Below are 23,422 nucleotides of genomic sequence, written 5' to 3'. Positions count from 1 at the left end.
TGCTGTGTCATTTCTAGGAATTTGGCAGTACATCCAACCAGCCTCACAACTGCAGATCACATATTACTATTCCAGCCCAGGGCTTTCACATCCAGTGTCTTCACCTGCAAGATCATCTGCGACCAGCCTTCCAGACACCTGATTAAACAGCTGGTTTTTCACAACCAAAGAATTTCTGGACAAACTGTCAAAAACCTCATGTCAGTGGCTGGTCTCACAGGATCTTACAGATGAAGAAGCCAGATGTGGAGGTAACTAGACTGGTTGGATGTACTGCTAAATTCTCAGAAACTAAATTGGAGATAGCTTATGGTACTGTAATGAACATTCAATGGCCAACAGCTCTGATGGGCATTCCTACAGTCAGCATGGCAATGGAATAATCCCTCAAAACATGTGACATCAGTGGCATTGAGTTCTAACAGGAGATTTTAGAGTGGCCTTTTACTGTGACCAGCCAAAAGTACACCTGTGTAGAAATGATGCTGTTTAACTGGCATCTTGATATACCACACCTGTCAGGTGGGTAGGTGGATGCATGGGTGGCTGGATGGCTGGCTGGTTGGATGGATGGATGGATGGATGGATGGATGGATGGATGGATGGACTATTAAAAAACCTTTATCATTTAATAGGTATGATTAATTTACTATTTATCCCATGTTTCTTCTCTTGCTTACCTGTGTCTATTCTGAAACAGGTGCGATGAAACTTGCCCATGTAGAAGTCGAGGCCAATGATGGCGAACATTAGGATGGCAAAGAAGAGCAGCAAGCCAATCTGCAGTAGGGGTACCATGGCTTTCATTATGGACTTCAATACCACCTGAAGACCTGATGCAGACAAGAGAAACATGTTTTTGAAAAATGTCTGAGGCAGGTCTTCATTTAATATCTTCGTGTCCTGCAGGTAGAAGCCTTATTCTTGCATATTCTGGTATAAATACCCTTTTTGCAGGGTAGAGCAGCACTTATAATGTGTTCAAGTGACTGAACAACTCTTTGCAGGGCCTTGCGGTCCTGTTCAGTGCTGTTTCCATACCAGGCAGTGATGTTTCCCATCAGGATGCTCTGAATGGTGCAGGAGTGGAAATTCCTAGGAATTTGAGGGGATACCTGAAATTTCCTCAAGCATCTCAGGTAAAACAGTCTCTGCCTCTCTTGTCTCACCACTGAGTCGGTATAGACTGCCCAGGACAGGCTGTCAATTATGTGGACACTGAGGTATTTGAAGCTATCCACCCTCACCACTGAGGACCCGTTGATATTAAGTGGGGCATAGTTCCTTGGCTGCTCCTTCCCAAAGCCCACTATCATCTCCTTAGTTTTGCTGACACTCAGGAGTAGGTTGTTGTCCTCTACTTCTTTCAGGTGTGCCCACCACAGCTGTCAGGTCGGCAAACTCAATGATGGTGTTGGAGTATGAAGTAGCTACACTGTTGTGTCAGACTGTATTCCTGCTTTTCTCAACAGGTGTGCAATTTCTCCCATCAAGCTTGTTTTTATAGATCACATCTTTTGGGTGGGAAGTGGCGTAAACCTCTTTCAGGCCTCATTTTGTGTTTACGCAGTGATTATAAATGAGACCCCTGATCAAGATTTTTTACCCCTGATTCTCATCCGAATATCTGTCAATACTGAGTCATGATCCAATATTTCCAGTTTTCTAGATAATAGAGCAGCAAAGTGCACAGTGCACAGTCCTTTAAAGTTATTTAATTCAATCCAGTGTATATGCTTGAAAATTGAATAGCCCTGCAATACATTAAGATAAAAGCTACCTTCATCCAAGCTGTTCCTTAAGGATTTTTTATTTATGTATGTATTCTTTTTTTTTTTTTAACAAATTAACAAAGTATAAAATATCAGACTTTCTCTTTAATCTTTTTACTCTTGTCGCTGTCTCAAGGGAATTTCTCTTTCCCATTATGAGAGTATTCTCCAGTGACTGTTTACATGCCACACCCCCTTCTCAGTGTGTTCCTCTTCTTCCTCTACGGATCACTCTGCGAGTAGTGGCTCCCACAACCTCTCCCCCTACAGGCTCCAACTGCAACTGCCACTAACCAATACTGCCAGCTCCAGGTCAAATCTCAAACATCCTACAGTTGCCAGCCCTTCACAATATGTTTCCATTGATTAAGTTTTCCCTCCCACAAACATTCCTGTAATCATCACTGAAAGACCCTACTTAATCAAGCCTCGCTTTGCTCACAGACGTGCCCAGAATTTACTACCCATTACCATTCCTCAGTCCTCTCAAACTGTCCTAAAGCAACGTCATCTGAAACTGGCTCTATTCAACACACAATCTCTGAACAACAAAAGCCTCATTCTGAATGAATTCATCACTGACAATAACCTGGTTTTTCTTTGCATCACTGAAACATGGCACAAACCCCTGGACTATTTTTCACTTAATCAGACCACACCTACCGGATTCACATACAGTGATGAACCTTGCCCTGAAGGCCGCGGAGGTGGTGTTGCTGCTATTCGGTGGAAGGACATCAAAATAACTCATTTGAACATCTTGTCTTCAAACTCTCTGGTCCAACTCCCCTGGTCTCTGCCATCATCCCCCCCCCCCCCCCCCATGAAATCCCGAAAGCGTCAGCTGTAAGGACTCTACAAGAAGACTAGCCAAACAGTTCACCTTCAAGCCTACACAGAGCGCCTGCTACACTACAAGAACGCCCTCAACACAGCCCAGTCCTACTACTCTCATCTCATACACTCTGACTCCAACAACCCCAAAACTCTTTTCTCCACAATAAAAAAAACTTCTCAAACCCATTGACAACACCTCCACATCCTTCACACTCAACAAGTGCAACTCATTCTAAGGCTGTGCAATTAATCGTCTGGTGATCGCAATTACGATTTTGAGGTCAAACGATTTCAAAATGAATGAAATCGAGTGTAAACGATTTTTGGTCACGGATGCCTGGAGATGTTATTTTGACTTCTACGGAAGCCGCGCATGCGCAATCTCTATTCACTCCATGAGCCAGTGAAGTAGGTGAACTACGAATAATGCGAGGGGCAGGTGATCGCGGAAGATTTCAAAAACAGTGTGTGGAAAATGGCAGAGGGAGAGCAAGAGAGGTTGGTCTGTGTGTGTGTGTGTGTGTGTGTGTGTGTGTGCGCGCGCGCGCACGCACGTGTCTGTGTGTGTGCGCGTGTACGTGTGTGTGTGTGCATGTGCGCATCGGGGCCGATCTCCACCATACGTGATACAGAGAGCAGAGGACAATTGTAAACGTGCAACCATGTAGAGACAGAAATGACATGCCATCGTGTCAACAATATAAGTCATCACATGTGCCGCATAATTATGATTATGATTTTTTCCATAATCGAGCAGCCCTACAGTAACTCATTCTTGTCGTTCTTCCAAACAAAAATTAACACTATCTACAGCAACCTTCCCAACCCCTCCAACTGTTCTTCCCCCCACCTCCGTTCTGCCACTGTCACACTTTCCCCCATTGACCCCTCTGGACCTCACAAAACCCACTACAGGTATAAGTAACTCTACATCAATTCACAACCCAATCCCTTCCTCACTTGTTAAGTCCTGTCTCCCTTCTATCTCCCCACTCATCTCCAGAATTATCAGTGCCTCCCTCAGCTCCGGCTTAGTCCCAGATTCTCTGAAACTCGCCGCTGTCACCCCTATCCTCAAAAAACCCAGACTCAATCCCGACATCATGACCAACTTCCGGCCCATCTCTAACCTCCCCTTTCTGTCAAAAATCCTGGAGTGCGTTGTTGCCACTCACTTTTTTTTTTATTTGAGACGTTTCAGTCCGAGGGTGCTCGAGCACCTGCCTCTTTGCCCCTTGATGGGCACATGCCCTTTTGTCAAGGCATTTTTTTTTTTTTTTTAAATTTTGGTGCGTGTGTGTGTGTGTGTGTGTAGGCCTGCCTGTGCCCTTTAACAATTAACATTTAACAATTAATAATAATTAATCATAATATAGCTAAATAAAATGCCCTGGCTGCTGTCAGTTACATGATGACCTTTAACCTTGGTCATCCTTGACGTGCCCCGACACGCCCTCACGTGCCCTCACTTGCCCTCCCTGTTCTGACTGCGGCTGACGACACCGGGATGCTGCAAACTCCGCAGGAAAAGAACTGACGAGCTTACAGGAGTTATTTACGGAAGCGCATTGCATTCACTGGATAAAAAAAAATTAGACACCTTATCTCGTAATTACGAGATCCTGATCTCGTAATTATGAGAAAAGATCTCATATATTCACTGGATAAAAAAAATCAGACACTTTTATCCAGTGAATGCAATGCACTTCCGTAGTTATTTATCTTCAAATGCCGGTAAGTAGGGTTTGCAGCATGTGCTCGTTGTTTGGTGTATTGTAAGGCAACTGACGAAGTGAAATAAGCATGCTGTGTGCAACATTACCTGTTATCAGAGTCAGATACTCTGCTGTTACTAACTTGACAAGTAGTGGCCATTAGCTGCTAGTTAACTGAGGAGGGCAGGGGGGCGGAGGGGAGTATCAGGGACGGTTTTTGCTATGGGCAATGTGGGCGACCGCCCAGGGCGCAATCTATGTGAGGGAAAAAACACAGAGGGATGGTTCGCCCAGGGCGTAAAACTAGCCAGGACCGCCTCTGGGGAGTATGATCGGCTTCTTGTTTCTGTCTTTCTTTTGTCATGGGGGAAGTGTAGTTCTGTCCACCGTTTTAGAGAACATATGATTTACAGGGCTTTCCCCGCCTTTCTGGAGGGCTTATATTTCACTAAAACTATGCAATATGCATATTCACATAATGTTGGACTGTTATAATTACAATATTTTTAAATAACACACTGTATTTCTATATTTTGTAAAGAAAATGCATCCAGAACAGGATTAGAATAGATGTATATTTTAAATATGACAAAATATTGCTTTCACAGCAGCAAAGTTAATGTTTACAACAGCAAAATTATTATATAAACTGAACAATATCTCACCAGGAAGAAATAGGAAAATGTCAGTAAAAAAATGTCATTTTAACTAATATATTGTGTGTATGTATACATCTATAAATATATGTATATTTATCTGCGCAATTTAAACATTTAATTAGCTTTCTGCCTTGCGCAAAGTGGATAGTCAAACAAATTGAATGTAAGCATAAATACATTATGTTATATTGATTACGCTATTACTTTACTCTTCTTATTATTATCACTTTATTATTATAGCACTAGGAATAAATAATTAAGGACAGATTCTGGATCAGCACCATGGAGCAAACTTGTGGCCATAGTATACAGTATTTTAATTTCAATATTAATCATGATATTTCATTGTGCAGACATGCCTCGTAAGGAGAGGAGGTGGAAGCAAAAACAAAAGGAGCTGCGTGAGGCTGCTAAAGGTAGTGGATCCCTCACCAGCTGGGTGAAGAGCACAACAGGTAAGAATAACACATGTACCAGTTGTTTACATTGCAGAGATATTCAGGTATAAAATACAACAGCAGCAGCCATCAGTCCTGTGAGCATCTCCCCCTGTTTACTTCCAGCAGTCAGCCTTGGCTGCAGACTCTCTCAGCAACCAGTCTTCTACAAACCATCAGCACTACAGCAGGTCAGTCACAGTGAGCCAGTTCCAAGCACTGTCAGCAATCTTTGCATCTTGTTATTATCACATAACACTTGTTTAATCAGCTACCATCTTTCCCATGCTTGTTTTAATGTCTACAGTCTCAGATCAACACAGCCCTCCAACACTTCAAGCAGCAGTAGCCCCAGCAACCCCTCAACAGCAACTGTACCCCATCAGGTAAAACACAGATGGGGACAATGATAGAGTATGATGTGATTTCATGTTACATTCTTTATGAATATAGGTTGCTATAATTCAGCTAGTTATGCCGTCATAAGGTGTTTTAAAGTCTTGTTCCATGTGCCCCTTTTTAACGTTCAGCACCTGCCCCTCCAAAGGTCTCTGCACGGCCCTGGTCCTGTCCTTTTCATCCTTTACATCCTCCCACTTGGTAACATCATCCGCCAATATGGCCTCCATTTCCACTGCTATGCCGTCGACGTCCAGATCTACATCGCCACTAAATCCATCACTACAGCTATCTGCTCCACACTTGATAATTGCCTCACTGAACTAAAATCCTGGATGCAAACTAACTTTCTACAACTCAACTGTGACAAATCAGACATGATCATAATCGGCCCCAGTTCCCTTACTAAAACCATCCATAATTTCAGCCTTAATGTTACAAATTCTACACTTTCTCCATCTCCACATCTACACAACCTCGGAGTCACTTTTGACAGCAACCTTTCATTTGAACTGCATGGTAATCGTATCACCAAAACCGCTTTCTTCCATCTAAAAAACATAGCTCAGCTCCGCCCCTCACTCACCTTCTCCACTGCAGAAATTCTGATTCACGCATTCATCACATCCAGACTCGACTACTGCAATAGCATTCTGTATGGTTCATCCTCTAAAGTCCTCAATAAACTACAGTAGGCCTACATCCAGAACTCTGCTGCGCGTCTCCTCACCCAGTCCCGCTCCTCCATCCTTCAGAACCTCCACTGGCTCCCAAGTCCTCAACGTATTCAGTTCAAAGTAGTGCTGCACGATTTGATAAAAATGTGCGATTGCGATTTGTGTGGACAATATCACGATTTGCGATTGCGATTTCAATATAATAAAAAAAAAAAATGGTATCATTAGTCTTCTTGCTTGATTCAGTGTTTCCCCTACATTATATTAGGGGGCACTGACCTGACCTGACACACTGACCTAACCTGACCTGACATAATTATTGTTAAGGACAGTGTAAATGACCATCAACAGACTGAGCACAGTCAAACACGCTGCTCGCACAGCAGCGCAGCCCAGCACTGGACACACAGTGGAGTGAGCCTGTGTTGCGTTCAGGCGTTGTCAAATTCCAGAACGTGAATAGCACAACACAGCAGCTTGTCAAGTGGGCCGAAACCGAGCAAAATTGCTCAGTTTTTCATTTGTTATCATATAGTTTGTTATGGAGTCCATGATTTCCCTGTGACACTTACAAATGTTTGCGTAACTGTGCTTGGATGTTGTTGTATGAGGCTCTGGCGACTTTCAGTTGTCCCTTTGTCTTTAACCTTTCTCTCATATGCATTCTTCCTACTTTTCTCTGTGCTGTCTCAAGTGTTGACATAGATTGGTCGTGTTGCCGCGGGACGTGCCGACTTTAACGTTTAAACTTTTACACAGCACATCTTTCTGTTCAACGTCACCGTACCTGAATCCAAAGTATCGCCATATAATAGATGTTGGGGTCTTTTCGCCACCAACTCAGCCTGTTCTTGGTTGTGCTCATGCTCTTCTTCTGTGTCTGTGTTTGTCACTGCTGCACGCTGGGTGGTCACCTGACCATATGTGCTGCACACACCAGGATAGCTTGTGGGCGTGATGTCAACAAACTCCACACACTACAGGATAGTGATGGGCAAAGTAGCTCTTTAGATGTTACTGAATCACTAGAATCAGTTCATTAAAAAGATGCATTCAAAAGATTCGTTCAAACGATTCGTTTACCTGACTGCCCTGACTGTGTACTGCGTAGTCCGACTCAGTCTCTCTTCGTTGCTGCGTCTGCCCTGCACTGGTGAGTCTCATTACTGGCTAGCGTAATGTTTTAAGTTTGTTTATCTGGAAACTAAGTCTGTTAAAACAATGGGGAGGTGTGTGATTGTGTTCATGTGGCTTGACTCCTGGCTACATTAGCCGTTAGCTTGGAGAAAACAGTCCCTATGAAAGTGTATCACTGAGAAGAAATGATTTGAATCACTCAGGAATCAAGGTTACATCGTTCACTGAGTGATTCGTTCACCAAGTGATTCATCATGCGGTAAGCAGTCCCTCCCTGCACCCTGGCTGCCTCGTGACTCGCGAGTGATTCATCGTACACACAGACCGAATCAGCAGTTCCACTCCCGGCCTGCATGCTTGCTGCTGAGCTCAACTGAACTGAGAAATGAACGAATCAGTTCCGGAAGTGATTCAGTTCAGTACGTTCGCTCAACAGATTCATTCTTTTGAACAATTCGTTCGCGAATGACACAACACTACTACAGGACAGGTAGTCATGTTCACAGGCACATACGTTAACATTTATTTACATTAAATCGCAAATCGCAGCCTTTTATGCGGTTATGTATTGGCACAGCCTGACATCGCGATTGCGATTAGATTACTCGTGCAGCACTAGTTCAAAGTCCTTCTCCTCACCTTCAAAGCCCTCCATAACCTGGCCCAATCTTACCTCACTGACCTGTTGCACCGTCACATCCCCTCCCGCAGTCTCCGCTCCTCTGATGCAAATCTCCTCTCTCTACCACACAGGACCAAGCACAAAACCTGGGGGGACAAATCCTTCTCCACTGCTGCCCCCTCCCTCTGGAACTCTCTTCCCCAACACAACTGTAACTGTACAGACTTAAACTCCTTCAAATGTTTGCTCAACACCCACCTGTTCAGGCTTGCATTCAATCCCCATTCTTGCTCTTAACTGTGTTGTACTGCTCTTATGTTGTTTTAATTTTGTTTTTTTCTTGTTTTTGTAAAATGTCTTTGAGTGTTTTGAAAAGCGCTAAACAAATAAAATGTATTATTATTATTATTATTATTATTATTATTATTAGTATTAGTATTAGTATTATTATTATTACTATTATTTGTTGCTTTGGTGCAGCCTAAGTTAGCCTACCTGAATGAACTGCAGTCTTATTTTCATTGTCTGTGCAGATTAGGCTACATTCATAAATTATTCTTACTGGCTTTTTGCTTGCTGGACTTTTATTGCAATTGCAATGGCATGGTGAGTAGGCTTAAGCAATATTATGGTCTTATGGTATACCAGGGTAATTAGAAATTCCGCCAGCATGATTTTTAATGCCATCAAAAACACAGGCACTCGTCTGTCTATTAAACCCATTGTATGTAGTGTCCATCACGTGCCACCAGAGGTCAGTCCACCACTACTGGTGGAACAGGCAGCTGCGCTGACAGACACCGCGGGTCTGTTTCACAAATCAGGTTTAGTGAAAACTCTGAGTCTGTTAACCCTGAAATGAGGGAAACTCTGGGTTTTCCGTTTCAGAAAGGGAGGTAACTTAAACCAGAGAAAGCAGAGTAACTCCAGCCCGTTTCAGAAAGAGAGGTAACTGAAGCTCTGTGTCAGTTACTATGGCAACTGACTCTGTGAACCTAACCTGGTCGGGAGCAGGTTTTCTTCAATGAACCTCAAGTTTCTAGCTGTCTCCTCCCTCTTACGCCACACACACAGTGTGATTCATTCATTCATTCGTTTAGTGTCGCATGGGTTTCAGCAAGTTTGATCATCTGTCCTCAAGGTAAAGTCGGATCCTTAAGTGTGTTCTACTTCTAAATCTACTTTTTTCGACCACGGCATGTCCGTTCTTGGAGGACCCTGAGGACGAAGAGGCAGTATTACTGAGGATGGAGTTACGCATTCGTCGGGAGATTATTCACAGGCCCAGAATTGACGTATTATCATTTCCAGAACATTTTCTTTTTGAACGGTGCCATTTCACATCACAGTCCATCATTTATATCCATAACCTCATCTGTCATGACATAACCAACGTCACCAACCGTGGACGTGCACTTTCATCTACCCAGATTCTTTGTGTTGCTCTTCATTTTTTGCAAACGGGAGTTTTCTGTATAATATCGGAGATGCAGAAAATATCAGTAAGGCCATTGTCTGCAGAGCCGTAAGAAAAGTGTCCCTAGCTCTGAAACGTCTATTAAACTCTTTTGTTGTGTTCCCTGGACATAAACCCGTGAGGGTCATCAAGGAGGAGTTCCACAGGATTGCAGGTGAATGATGTAGAAATCAGTTAAAATTTATGATTATAAATCATATTCAGTTAATGACATGGTGCTGCAACCTCAGACTGAGATGAGTCATTTTAATTTCTTTTAGGATTTCCCGGTGTGATAGGGTGCACTAATGGAACCCACATTCCCATCATTGCTCCTTCACAAAATGAAGGAGACTATGTGAATAGGAAGTCCATTCACAGCATTAAAGGTAGGATCTGGAGGATTTTCAAACAAAACAAAATATAGACATATACAAATGAAATCCTGCTTAATCACCACCTATGGGCTTCTACTCATGTGTGGTGGTGACTCTGTTTACAGAGCTCCTGCCCTTTAACTGTATTTTGATGTTTTTGTGAGCCCGGACCGCTTCTGGGCGGAGATTTCCCCAGCCAATGAGAGAGCGCAGGTGCCAAATTGGTGATTGTTGGAACCATGAACTAACTAACTGGATGACTAAAAAGTCTAACCAAGATGGCTTTGGTGAGTTTTATTTTGTTTCTGCGGAGTTTGTATGCAGGATTAGTTAACGAGGTAAATAAGCTAACTTCTTAGTTTGGTGAAAGAGAGAAACTTGAATTCAGAAGGTGTACAGGTGTATTTCTCTGTTTGATAAAGAACTTAAGTGTAAGAATATAAACTTTCTTATCACTTTCTGGGTTATAGTGTTTATCATTTAGATTAAAAATGCTCAGAGAGCTTTTGGACTGTAGCAAACCAACCGGTTGGCGGGACATTCACTAATCAGAAGATCGGGGGTTCAATCAACGGCTCCATGTCAATGAGTAAGATACTGAACCCCAAAGTGCTACTATTGGCAGTTACATCAATGTGTGATTGTGAATGGTTATTGAGTAGCAGGAGGATACAGATACATTTAAAACACAAGAAGTTATAACAGGTAAAGTGAAGAAGAAATATTTAAGATCCTGCACCATTTGTAGGTCAGCAATCAAATTAAAGCAAATCTGTGGCATTGACTAATTTAAGTCCTTTGTACAAAAGGTCAAGTTTTCCTTAAGTTATATCCTTTCCATTGAAGCATGTGTTTAAGATGATGATGAATTTGATCCACTAAACTCATGCTTATTCAACTTGCAGCCAGTGTTTACGTGTGATAAATATGGCTGTGCCTCAACTTCCCGGCAGATCATTGCTTGCTAAGTAGCATTGTGATAGTGAGAAACATGGTATCAGAACTAAGTTAAAGTGTAAGAAGGCAAAATATTATTCTTAGCAAAGAGAGGTTTTTCTCAGTGTCAAATTATAGATAGACTAACAAGTGTTTTAGGGGGCAGTGAATGGAACTCTGAAACGCTTTGCAAGAACTACTTGACTCCTCCAATCGCTGTGTGCTGATGATCTGGATGAGTAGAGGAATGAGCCTTCGTTAAGTATGCCCTGGACTCTGGATATGATGGCTGGAGGTGATCGGGGTGGAGGAGGGCGCAAATATTCTGCCTAAAATGATGGCTGACAGCAGCAGAAAAGCGAGCAGATTTAAAATTTTGCAGTGACATCCTGAATGGCAGAGAGAGATCGTGGCAAGGTTTGATTGGATAAGTAAAAGAGTGAACACCCACAGTCAGCTAATTAGAGGAAGCAGTGGAAGTGGGATGGAGAGAGTTGTGAATGAATGAGCACAAAGAAAGTCTTCCTGATTTAACTTACACCGAGCTTCATTCCTTAAAGGAACAGCTGACCTCTATGGAAAACACACGCTCTGAGAATGAGATGAGAAGATCAATGGCAATCTTATTTTGTGTTTTAAGTGCAGAGCCAGAATCCAAACTTGGCTGGCCTAGTTTAGCATTAAAACAAGAAGCAGGACGAAACGCCTGTTCTGTCTCTGTCCAAAATTCAAAAACACACCTCTAAAGACCTCTAAAGCTCATTGATTAACACAATGTATTCTGTTTGTTCAGAAACACAATTTTATTGTTATTATTACTATCATTATTATTAATCAATCATTTATTTGTCACATGGAATTACACAAGGTGCAACTCCAGTGCAATGTGATCCTATTAGGTCCTTTAACTTGTGCACTGTAATTTAGTCCATTTTTGTGTCTTCTTTCATTGTTGGCTGCTGCTTTATAATTGTCAATGTTTCCTGATGGTTCTGGTAATCCATGGTTTCTGGTTGTGGAATGACTTAACTGTCCATACATCCCAACCCCAACAAGACAGCTGTATGGTCGCTCCTCCTGAACACAGGCAGCGTTCTGCGGCTGCCTCTGAACAGCAATGATCCACAGCAGGAACAGGACAGCACCTCACATTCTCACCATCACAGCAGTCTTTATTCATTGTGAAGCACAGGCCTCCTCCTTTGTGTAAATCACAGGATATTACAGTGCCTGATATACTGTTGGAAACGTATGCAGCACAGAGGTCATCTAATTTATTTTCCAACCCCTGTACAATGGCTAGCAGGATGCAAAATCAGCTGTAGTCCATCTTCTCCATCTTTCGTTGATGTTTACTGATGTTTACATTAAAAAAAACTAAACTTGGATAGCTAGCAATTAGCTAGCTAGATGTAGAGAAGGAGAGATTACAGACAGTTAAGTTGATAAGACGTCCTGGTGAGTAATTCACAACCACATGCCACCACCATCCAAAGTCAACTACAAAGAGGACCACTTAAGCCCAGTTTAGACCAGTGATTCGTGACAAGATGAAGCTGTTTTAGAATGTTGCAGTGGTGTGAACTGGCCGGTCTGAGCTCAACTCAAGCCAGCTGATGGTGTCACCTGTAACTCAGCTGGTCAAATCATAGGTGGCTGGTTTCAGAATGTAAAGCACGTCACCTGTTTCAACAGCCTATTGGCTTGTAATGAAGTCCGCTGGTCAAGTCAAAGTGACCGCAGATGCTGTTTTCGCTTGCTGAGGCAGGTGCTCCATCTCTGTGGAGCCCTGTTCCTGTCCTCACGGCGTGCCGGTGTCAGGCGGTAGGTTGCTGCTGCTGCTTGCTGTATTTGCCTTCCCCCACACACATTCTCACTAACTGATTATTTGGTGCTGGTTATTTATATTATTTTGACGTATTTATTATGAATACAGTCCATCTGTTGCTTGTTTGTTTCTGTTTTTCACTGTTTCATCACTACTACAAATGCAACTGTAGGCTGTATCTCACCATCACTATCCTCATTCATATTTTAAGAAGCTACAAATTATATTCAGCCACAAAATAAGTCTGAAAAGCTGGAAATCAGAACAGAAGTACACAGAATTGTTGCATAAAGATGACACATCTTCTCATCTAGTTGCACTGATGTGAAGCGGCAGGTTTTTAGAACATTGCAGACCGGCACGTTGCAAATAGTTGCCTGTTTCAACTCTCATCACAAATCTTTGGTGTGAACTGGGCTTATTACTTGCAAAATAGAAATAAGAGCCTCAATATAGCACAAATTTAGTGGACCTGACAGAAAGGCAACTGGAAACATTCATGTCTTTGCCTACGTCATACCCGTCACATTGTTTCGGTTTTAGGGAGAGTTATGTGCTTTAACTATTTTTCAATTAACAACCGTTCACTGATCCACAAAGTATTTCTGGAGTGTCACTGGGTGTGGCCCTGGTTGCCAGATACACTTTGCACATGTTTTGGTTTTGGTCTCTGAAAAAACATAAAAGCATAACACTTGGCAGCCTCACTGTGAAGACAAGCCCGACTGGTGTTTGACAAGAGATAACACCAGCACATAACTCTTCCCAAAACCAGAAATTATCAGTTTTACATCTCTGGTTATGTGCAGATTAAACAAATGAGATACGATGTGTAAATGAGCCAGTTTTCAGTCTTTATGTTAAGCTGGGTTAAGTGTGGTATGTCCTGACTTTTAGCTCTGTGTCTGGAATGTGATATTGCTGTTTTATTATCAGTGCTAGCAGTTACACTAGTTGCAAAAAAATGTTTTAAAATGTGAAGTGAACTTACTTGGAATGCCAGAGACGAGTTTGAGTGGCCGTAGAACTCTCACTGCTCTTAGTGTTCTTAGATCAAAGTCAGCCCCCACGGTGGCCAGGATCCTGCACACACAACACAGCATGGGATCAAGATTACAGGTCCTTTCTATAGACAGCAGCTGTTTGTCTAAAACCATCTGTGGGAAAAGATAATCATCAGTGCTACAAGAATTACTTTAAACATCATTTCATCATTATCAAATCATTTATGAGGCTGGCACACAAATTGTGAACAACTGAGGCAGTGCTACTAACTCTTATCATACCAGAGTCTCTCACCACAGCACAAATTGGGACAATGCAGATATATGGCATTGGAATTATTTGTAACAGCTTGTCGACACCGAAGGCATTTCAGCTGTGTTACTCTGACAGACATCTGACAGAACAGAAACACCTCTACTTTAATCAATACAGCTGAATAAATAGGCTGCGTAATGGCATCTTTGCGCTTCATGTCTATTTCCCTCTGTTTTATAGGTGTTACCACGGTGATTGTGTATTGGGCTCTGAGCACTGCCAACACTTGGGTGACATGTCGGTGAAGATTCTCAGTCATCAAGGTCATGGTAATGATAAGTGCTATATTGTAGGCAACTGGACTTGCATTTCTTGAAGATGTTGTCCAGTTGCCTACGATATAGCACTTATGAACTTAGGTGACCTACATTCAGTACTATGCCTGATCACCAGTGATAGACTGTAACTAAATTCACTTACTCAATTACTGTATTAAAATACAAATTTAAAGAGTTTATAAAATGTTTTATTGTACATTAAACTACCCACAAGTTTATTTAAGCACAGCTGAGACAGTTAATCAATTAATCAATAAGGTAACTGACAGAAAATTTATTGTCAACTATTTGTTTTCATGTAAAAAACAATCCATGGGTCCAGCTTCACAAATGTTTTTCTACAAAAGATTTTCTGGTTTTCTTTTGTTTATCATTTTAGTAATGTTAATTTATTTTTAATCAAGCTGAATTCATTCAAATAAACACAAGAAGTTTGTGCTCTAAAAAAAAAAAAAAAAAAAAAAGGGATCAGCACTCAGTGAATAATCCTCCTAAGCCCTACGATAAGCTATTATGGCAAGGCTTAACTATACAGACCCGTGAGCAGTGATAACTAACATGTCTTTGGGGTCATCGGGTGGGAACCTCCTTTCACCGGTGTTTCGTCTAGTTAGTCCCACGACACCTCCAGGAGGCTAGACAGTGATCTCTGGCGTCCCAGAGACACTCCCCTAATGCCAGGTCTCACTGCTCCCCACACTAACCGAACAACCTCCTTTACCTTACCTATACTACCACAGAGGAGGTAGACCCAGGGAAGGAAGCCTTGTTAGGCTATCACACTCCCCCGCCGGGTTAGGCTGTACAGTCTACCTCCCCAGGACGAGCCCTCACAACAATGACACCTCCAGGAGGCTGGACAGTGATCTCAGCCCAAACAGCACTGCCACCTTCAACCAAGCCCAGGCTCCGTTTATGCGAGCTCCAGGCAGAAGCAATGCTGATACTACCTTTACTAGCACATTCACCATACTCTATTTCACACGCTACACAGCATAACTACAATGTAAGCTAAAGTTAAAGGAGATAAATGAACTCACAGGATCAGCAAACACACTCACTTTGCAGCATGGTCTCAAACAAAATGGATTCAAATAGGCCACTCCCACACTTAAATAACCTTCCTCTTCCTGGATTTCCTTCTTACTTACACATGGCTTTCTCAGCCCAAACAGCACTGCCATCTTCAACCAAACCCAGGCTCCATACATGCGAGCTCCAAGCAGAAGCAATGCTGATACTAGCTTTCCTGTCACATTCACCATACTCTATTTCACACACTACATAGCATAACTACAATATAAGCGAAAGTTAAAGGAGCTAACTGGACTTACAGGATCAGCAAGCACACTCACCTTGCCGCATGGCCTCAAACAAAATGGATTCCAATAGGCCACTCCCACACTTAAATACTTCCTCTTCCTGGATTTCTCCTGACAGGAAGTGGATCTCTCCACCTGATCTCAAGGAGTTATGTGCCCTGCTTAGTAGTTCCCCCTGCTGGCCCCCAGCTGACATTATTTCTTCTGTAATAGATAAACTGGCTGCATTTAATTGCTTCATCTGACATTTCCCTCACTGTCTTCCTCAAATTCTGTCCCCGCACTCCGAGTTCCCCCAGGAGTGAGACAGTTGATCTTGCTATGAATCCCCTACACCCCACTTCCACTGGACAAATCCTAGTCTTCCATCCTCGCTGCTCAGCTTCTGCTCCTAAGTCTGCATATCTAAGCTTTTTTCTTTCATAGGCTTCTTCCACTGAGTCTTCCCAAGGAACTGTCAGCTCAATGAAATAAACTATCTGTTGACTCACTGACCACAACACTAAGTCAGACCTCTGCCTGGTACAGACTATTTCCTGAGGAACAACAAGCTTTCCCCCTAAATCTACTTGCATTTCCCAATCACAAGCACCTTCTAGGCGGCCACACCCTTGCCTCCTCACTAACTTATCCCTTCTGTATTTCTCTCCCTCACGGACAAACTGAATTACTAAGCCCCTATCCTTAACACCTTCTGAATTCACCTGTCTTCGTTTCCCTTCGATGCCTGCAGCTAAACATTTCAACACCTGATTATGTCGCCATGTATATCGGCCTTGTGACAAGCTAACTTTACAGCCTGACAAAATATGCTTTAAAGTTGCGGTACGTGAACACAATGGGCATGATGGGTCCTCATTTACCCACAGTTTTAGGTTCTGGGGGGTTGGTAACACATCGTATGTAGCCCCTACCAGGAATCTAATACGATTCTCCTCCATACTCCACAGGTCCCTCCAACTAAGCTTCCTCTTCTCTACACTTTCCCAATTCAACCACTGTCCCTGTTTAGCCTGGGCCACTACCTTTGCACCCCTTACTATCTCTTCCTGTCTGCGTATCTGTTCTACAACCAGCTTTCTTTTATCTTTGAGGCCTGCTGTATTCCATACCGGTTTACCTGAGCCAAGCCCCAGGCCTCCCCGGCCAAACTGAACATTACCTACAATCTCTGCATGTCTAAGAGCTGCCTCTGCCTCCTGAACTGCCGATCTTGGGTTCCACTTCCTCCCCTGAGGTTTGGACTGTTGGTTGGACAAAACAAATATAACTGAAGGTGTCACTTGAGGCTCTGGGTCATTGTCACGCCATTTTCACTATTTCCACTATTTTTTACAAACCAAACAATCAGTTAATGGAGATAATAATCAGCAGATTTATCCATAATAAAAATAATCATTAGTTGCAGTATGGCACAAAGCGTTCAAAATTAGTTTCACCCCACCCAGCTACAACAATAAAATCCTATTTATGAGTCATATAATATATAATATTACAACAGTGACAGAGGACTTTTTTATTTTTATTTTTGTTGTTGCATTGAGTATTTACTTTTAATACTTTAAGTACATTTTCCTTATTATACTTACAGACTTTTACTTAGGCTAAGTACAGGATCTGAATTTTTCTTCCAGCACTGCTGAAAACACCCTGTGTAGACACAGATGGAGCACTAATACTGCTGCTCTGCAAATGTGCTGCTTTCACTTCGAGGGCTTTGTAGAGATGTGTAAGGCACCATAAAATGTTTAAAAGCTTGAAAGTGTTGGATTTGTTAAAAAGATATATATATATACAAAAATACCCAGGGTTGGAAATTGGCACCAGCCACCAGCCAAATGCTGGTAAAATATGCAAGTGGCTGCTGGATTTGCTTCACTTATCAGCCAAAAAAAAAATGATTGAATGGCTAGTAGATTTTGGAATCCACCAGCCACAGTGGCAGGTGGACAAAAAAGTTAATTTCTAACATTGTACTACTAAAAAAGTACTAATGACCAATGGGGACAGCAGTAGCTCAGTCCATAGGGACTTGGCTTGGGAACCGGGGGGTCACCTGTTAAAGTCCCCATCTGGACCAAATATGGAGCGTGGATTGGTGGCTGGAGAGGTGCCCTTGAGCAAGGCAACGAGCCCCCCAACGGCTTGGGGCGCCCGTCCATGGCAGCCCCCTCACTCTGACATCTCTCCACTTTGTGCATGTATAGGTCCTGTTTGTGCATATGTGTGTATTTCGGACCTGTGTGTTAATGACAGCAGAGTTTAAAAATTGAATTTCAAAATTAGTTTCATTATTAATTAAGTATATAGAAATTAAAAAAAAAAAAAAAAAAGACATCCAACTTGAAGGGCACTAAAACATAAGTGCACTCCTCTACTTGCACTGCCAAAGGCGATGAAGTGTGAACTAGAATAATGTTGATGGATACACAAAGTTGACATCCTGAGGCTTATTCAAGGTTTTAAAAGCTCTATTCACATAAACAAAACTGTAACTTGTGAAAGTGAAAGCACTCAATGTTTCACTTCCTGCACATTTCATGGACAAAATTTTAAAAAATGTCCATCACTTTTCAAGGACCCAAAACAAAATTTGAATTTCGGAAAAGCATGCACTTCAAATGTGTCTGCTGCACTTGCCAACCTGATTACGGTACTTTTCTACACACACACATTGTAACTGACGCCATGGCTCACATTTTTGGTTATTAAATTTTTCCTTGTTTATTTGGGTTTCCATCATTTTGTAAATTTGTTGGGTTAATTTCTATGTATTTTGGTTAAATGACTCATCCCTGCAGTTACCCGTTGATTCCTCAAGGTGTCAGATGTTTCCCAGGTTAGATGGTCCGTGATTATGTGGGTTGGCGCCCCCATAGATATGCACACCTGCAGTAACTTTAAATTAAGCCGAGGAGAGCTGTGTATGGATAGCGGAGTAAGTGGAACTGTTTGGAGACACGGAGCCACATAAACGTGAAGTTTGAGAGTACGGTAACGGTTCTAGAGACACGGAATCATCCACATGTGAAGATTGAGTCAGCGGTATTGTTTGGAAACGGAGTCGGCTGCACGTGAGGATCGGGAGCTGTGCCAGATAATTCATTAATGCCCTTGGTGAGCGCAGGGGCGTGTCTAAAAAAATTTTCTTGGTGGGGCAAGCTAGGGGCACAGACTGTGGAAGGGTGGCACACTGAAATTACATTTTTTTAAATACCCCACAATCTTAGATCATAATAAACGGTAGGCTGAGGTATGAATAATATAACTATTTTATTTACCCAAATAATGCACAGAACAGTGTAGCATCCAGCATTTAGAAATCTTATCTGACTGAGTAAAATGTTTTTTGTTTGTTTGAGTGGGTTGATCTGTGCTCTGGAAGAGTATACTCAGTGGTCGAATTGTTAATTCTTAACAAGGGGGATGCAATGTAGCTTTGATTTTTTTTGCGTGCTCACATCATCATCATCATCATCATCATTTTTTCATGAATATGAGAAAATGGCATGACCTATACCTGCTGCCTTTAAAACACAAATAATGCAGTAGTATTGCTATTACAATACAGACAAAAACATTTTAGAGTATAAATAAGATTAGTTCTGTAATAGCTGTGAAAATTAATCTTAGAGTCCTATAGACATTTCCTTAGCCAGTTATAATTTGTCCTTACCTGTGAAGCCTTGGGCTGATAATTGGTGCTGCTACATGCCTGGTTTCTCCCTGTCCCTCTTCTATCTATTGCAATGATATAAATAATAAATGTGCAAAGCAAAATTTATAATAGGATTAAGAATAGTAGTGGTGACATAGCTGTGGAAATTGATCGCAAAGTCACTTTTATGCTCTAGATATTTTCTCTCAGCCAGTTTTAATCTCTTCTCACCTGTGAAGACCCTGCATGATTATCCTTGCTGGCCTCTGGTCCACTGTCTCCTCACTGACCCTGCTCTTTATATTGTGGCAATAAAGATTTAAAAAAATATATGTGCAAAGCAATAGTGAGCACAAGTTCTTATTAAGGAGGAGTGCGTTTATTCCTAGCATGAAACTAGCTAGCAAGCAATTTAACATAGGTAACAATAACATTAGTATTCTTGTTAACTAGCTTAACTTGATACATTGGCGTCTATTAATCAGTCATCATTTAGCTAACATTTCTACATGCGACAGCATTACTCAACTTACACGGTTTGTTTGGAAGAAACTGTGCAAGGGGTTTTTCCTTCTTGCTGGCTGGTTTGCTGAACATAGTTAACACAGCGGCACTGTCCAGCAGCACACCTCTCGTCTGTGTGCCATTGATTCTGATCACAACATGACAGCGTGTATGCGCCTGGTGCCGCCTACTTATGGTGCGCTTAAAGATGGCTCGGAAAAACACATTACCACATGTCAAAAACGAATTGAACGGTTGTAACGGCGGGGGATGGAGGGCACAGATAAGGGAAGTGCGGGGGACATGTCCCCTGTGTCCCCCCCTCAAATTACGTCAGAGAGACACATTTTGTCATTAAGACTTACATTTTGTTTGAGCCCACAGACCCAAATAGTCTATATTTGTATATTTTGGTCTACAAAAGCAATGCTTTCCAGTCAATGTGAATTACAATACTGCAGATCATCACAACACAAATCCGGACAAACTGATTGGCAACTCTGGTGGGGGTGGCCAGGCAGGGTGGCCAATCATATTCCAGGGGTAGCCGGTGCCACCCCCAGCCACCCCGGTGGCCACGCCCTGGGTGAGCACAATGAGGTACGCTGTTTAATGTTATTGCTCGGGTGCTGCAGGTTTGAGTCTGTTTGTTATGTTATTTGCCTTGTTTGTTTTCTCATTAGGTAATTTGAAGAGTTGTGATTTCCTTTGGGTAGATTTCTGTTATAGGTTGGTTTTTTTTGTGAAGCTATGGGGGTGTGTCTTCATTTTTGCTTGGCCTGTAGGTTCTTTTTATGGGTTAATGTTTGTACATTGGGTTAAATCTATTTTGTGTATCATGTTTGTATTTTCTGTGGACCTTTAATTAATATAAAGGGTGTATATGGGTTATGATGTGATTATGTTTGAAATTGATTGATGATTAAAATTTTGTATTTTTGTAATTTTTATAGTTTTCACGTTGCTTCAAGATTATTCCTCATGAGTTCAATAAAGACATTGTGAAGCATCAGTTGAGGCTCCCTGCACTATGCTTTGGAACCGAGGGCAGTTACACTCATGCAGGAGGGTCTCACTGCCACACTACTTCATATGTACACATAATGTCTAAAGATAGAAGGTTTGGCCGGTTTAAGTCATGAAAAATGAGAACTGTGCAAGTTTTCCATTTGTATCAAGCATCAGATAAGATGTTTAAGTTAATTTGCCTTACTTGACACTGCACAGCCTTCAATGCGACTAATGCACATCGCAATGCCAATGCTGAAATGATATATCGAGCAGGCATATTAGAGCTGCATTATTTTGTCGACGGCTAAATTACAGAACATCCATTCACAGTTATGTTACATTATGTGGAAGGTTCAGCAAAATTCCATGAGTTTTCCAAAACCTTCAATGATTTTTACTCCATGACTTTTCCAGGCCAGGAAAATGAGATGGTGAAAGAGTAGAGATGATTTTCATTTGGCAAACATAAAAGTGTAAATTAATTAGTGTAAATTAGTGTAAATTAAGTGTAAATTATTAATTAGTGGAAGCATAATGGAAAAAGACAGTCACCATCACAAAATAAATGCATTTCAGAAATTTGAAAATGGATTTAAGTCATATTTGAATGTCAATCATGTCAGCACAGAGGAGCCTCCAACTCACTGAGATCACTCATACGATTATTACCATTAGGAACATAACTCACTGAGAGCACTCATGATTACCATTAGTAACATAACATCATGATACAACATCATTGCGTTTTAAAGGCGCTGTATGTAAGAATGTGGCCAAAACGGTTACTGCACTCAAATTCAAAATACTGCCGCGAGTCATGTCCGCCCCCCTCCCCTACAGATTCGAGGTTGCTGGACAGTGGCACGCTAGAGACTGATTTGTTTGCCCACGGGTGGCTGCCGTGGCAGCGCCGCGTCGCTGCATCCTTGATCTTCGGTTTTCCAGTGGACTGTTTGAGCAAGTCCGGCTTCTCTGCTGCTAACACTGCTGCCGGGATACAGCTGAGGAGACTGCTAATGCTATGTACTGGGACACTGCTAATGCTGCTTGCCATGCTGCTGTAGCTCAGTCGTAACTGTAACTGATGCTGAGACTCTACTGACTGCGTGACTGGTAGACGGCGGTGGGTGGCGCAACAGGCCAAATCACAAATTCAAAACATAAACATGATTTGTGGACCGTAAATTTTTTTTTTAAATGCGAATATTCTGGCTGTACTATTGTTGTCGGTGAGATCAGTATGTTATATGAACATTATTCCTTAGTCTCTGTGACATATTAGGATGATTTTACGACTATTTGCTTTAGATTTCTTACATATAGCTCCTTTAAACTGGTTAAAACACGCTGAGTATTATGATAACATATTTTGCAATATATTGTGAATCATTACCTTTTTTAATGCTAATTATGTCACCAAAGGAAAACTTTGTTACCATCTGTTATATCTAAAAGATTAGGTTTTTGGGGTTCACCTGGCAGAACAGGCACCCCATGTATTGAGGCATTGTCCTTGCTGACAATGGTTCGATTCCAACCTGCAACCCTTTGCTGCATGTCATCCCCTCTTTTCCCACCTTTTTACTCTCTGTCCTATCACTAAGAGGCAAAAAGCCAAAAATAAAAAATAAAAATAAAATAATCAAAAAAAGAAAGTCTTCAGTCTTTTCATCTACCTTCATATATTTATTGCATTTAATGCATATATTTTGCATCAAACTGTTTCTCATGTGCTGAAAAAAGCAATTGATTTTATTATTCTAGTAGGCTACCAAAAGTTTAATTTGCCCTTGTAATATTAATGATTTATGTAGGACACAGAGGACACAGAATGATGCATAGGGACACACAAAAAATAAGGAAAGTTTTCTAACCACTGTTGTAAGCTTCAACCACCCATAGATGCAAATATTACCCCAACTTGAGTTATAGCTGCTGCTAATACTATTCCTACTTTTACCACTACCAGTTAGACTACTCAATCAATTTTAAAGCTCAGAGGAAAGGCTTCGATAGTAAATGTTTATCTGTAAATTCTGATTGATCAAAATAAGTTTCTACCATAGTGAGTAACCTTATGAACATTTACAGAAGGTTTAAGCAAACATATGGCATAGTTTTTTTATGTGAACAGACTGCTGTTATATACGTTGAATTGTACTGATGATCAACCTTGTTTCCACTGAATGTGAGCACTGAAACTAACAGTCTGCTCTGACATACAGTCATGTAATCCAGTGTGGGACAAAGTTGTATAATCATATTACAAGAAACCACAACACATTTTTTCACTCACCACTCTACATGTACTATAAGTGTAGTCCTAATACTGTCCTGCCAGAGCCTCACTGGTATAACAAACTCCATGCTGTGTGTGCATCAGTCACAAAGCACAACATGTAATACAGCAATGATCCCAGTGTGCTGGTATGCACAGCAGTGGGGAGGGGTAGGCATAGGAATAACAGAAGTTCTAA

At 41.7% G+C, this 23,422-nt stretch overlaps 1 protein-coding gene and 1 long non-coding RNA gene across 8 annotated transcripts in view; one reads left to right on the top strand and one right to left on the bottom strand.

Annotated features, from left to right (window-relative positions):
• The window catches only part of cacna1ba (calcium channel, voltage-dependent, N type, alpha 1B subunit, a), a 775,969-nt gene that overhangs the window by 581,831 nt on the left and 170,716 nt on the right, over positions 1–23,422 (bottom strand). For all 7 annotated transcript variants that reach the window (XR_013492059.1, XM_078170996.1, XM_078170991.1 and 4 more), the window contains 2 exons: positions 13,844–13,935; positions 681–833 (listed from right to left, as the gene is read on the bottom strand). Coding sequence is in view for 6 of the 7 variants with exons in the window: in XM_078170996.1 (XP_078027122.1) it covers positions 681–833; positions 13,844–13,935 (245 nt within the window). In the remaining variant the exon portion in view is untranslated. The remainder of the gene's footprint in view (positions 1–680; positions 834–13,843; positions 13,936–23,422) is intronic.
• LOC144464304 (uncharacterized) lies at positions 5,331–8,584 on the top strand. Its single transcript, XR_013492060.1, has 4 exons — positions 5,331–5,438; positions 5,547–5,611; positions 5,728–5,806; positions 8,387–8,584. It is a non-coding gene; the product is annotated as an uncharacterized LOC144464304 (long non-coding RNA).

Source organism: Epinephelus lanceolatus, chromosome 9, assembly GCF_041903045.1.
Source record: "Epinephelus lanceolatus isolate andai-2023 chromosome 9, ASM4190304v1, whole genome shotgun sequence".
Lineage (NCBI taxonomy): Eukaryota > Metazoa > Chordata > Actinopteri > Perciformes > Serranidae > Epinephelus > Epinephelus lanceolatus.
Note: the sequence above shows the minus strand (reverse complement) of the source record. Positions and strands in the feature narration are given on the sequence as shown.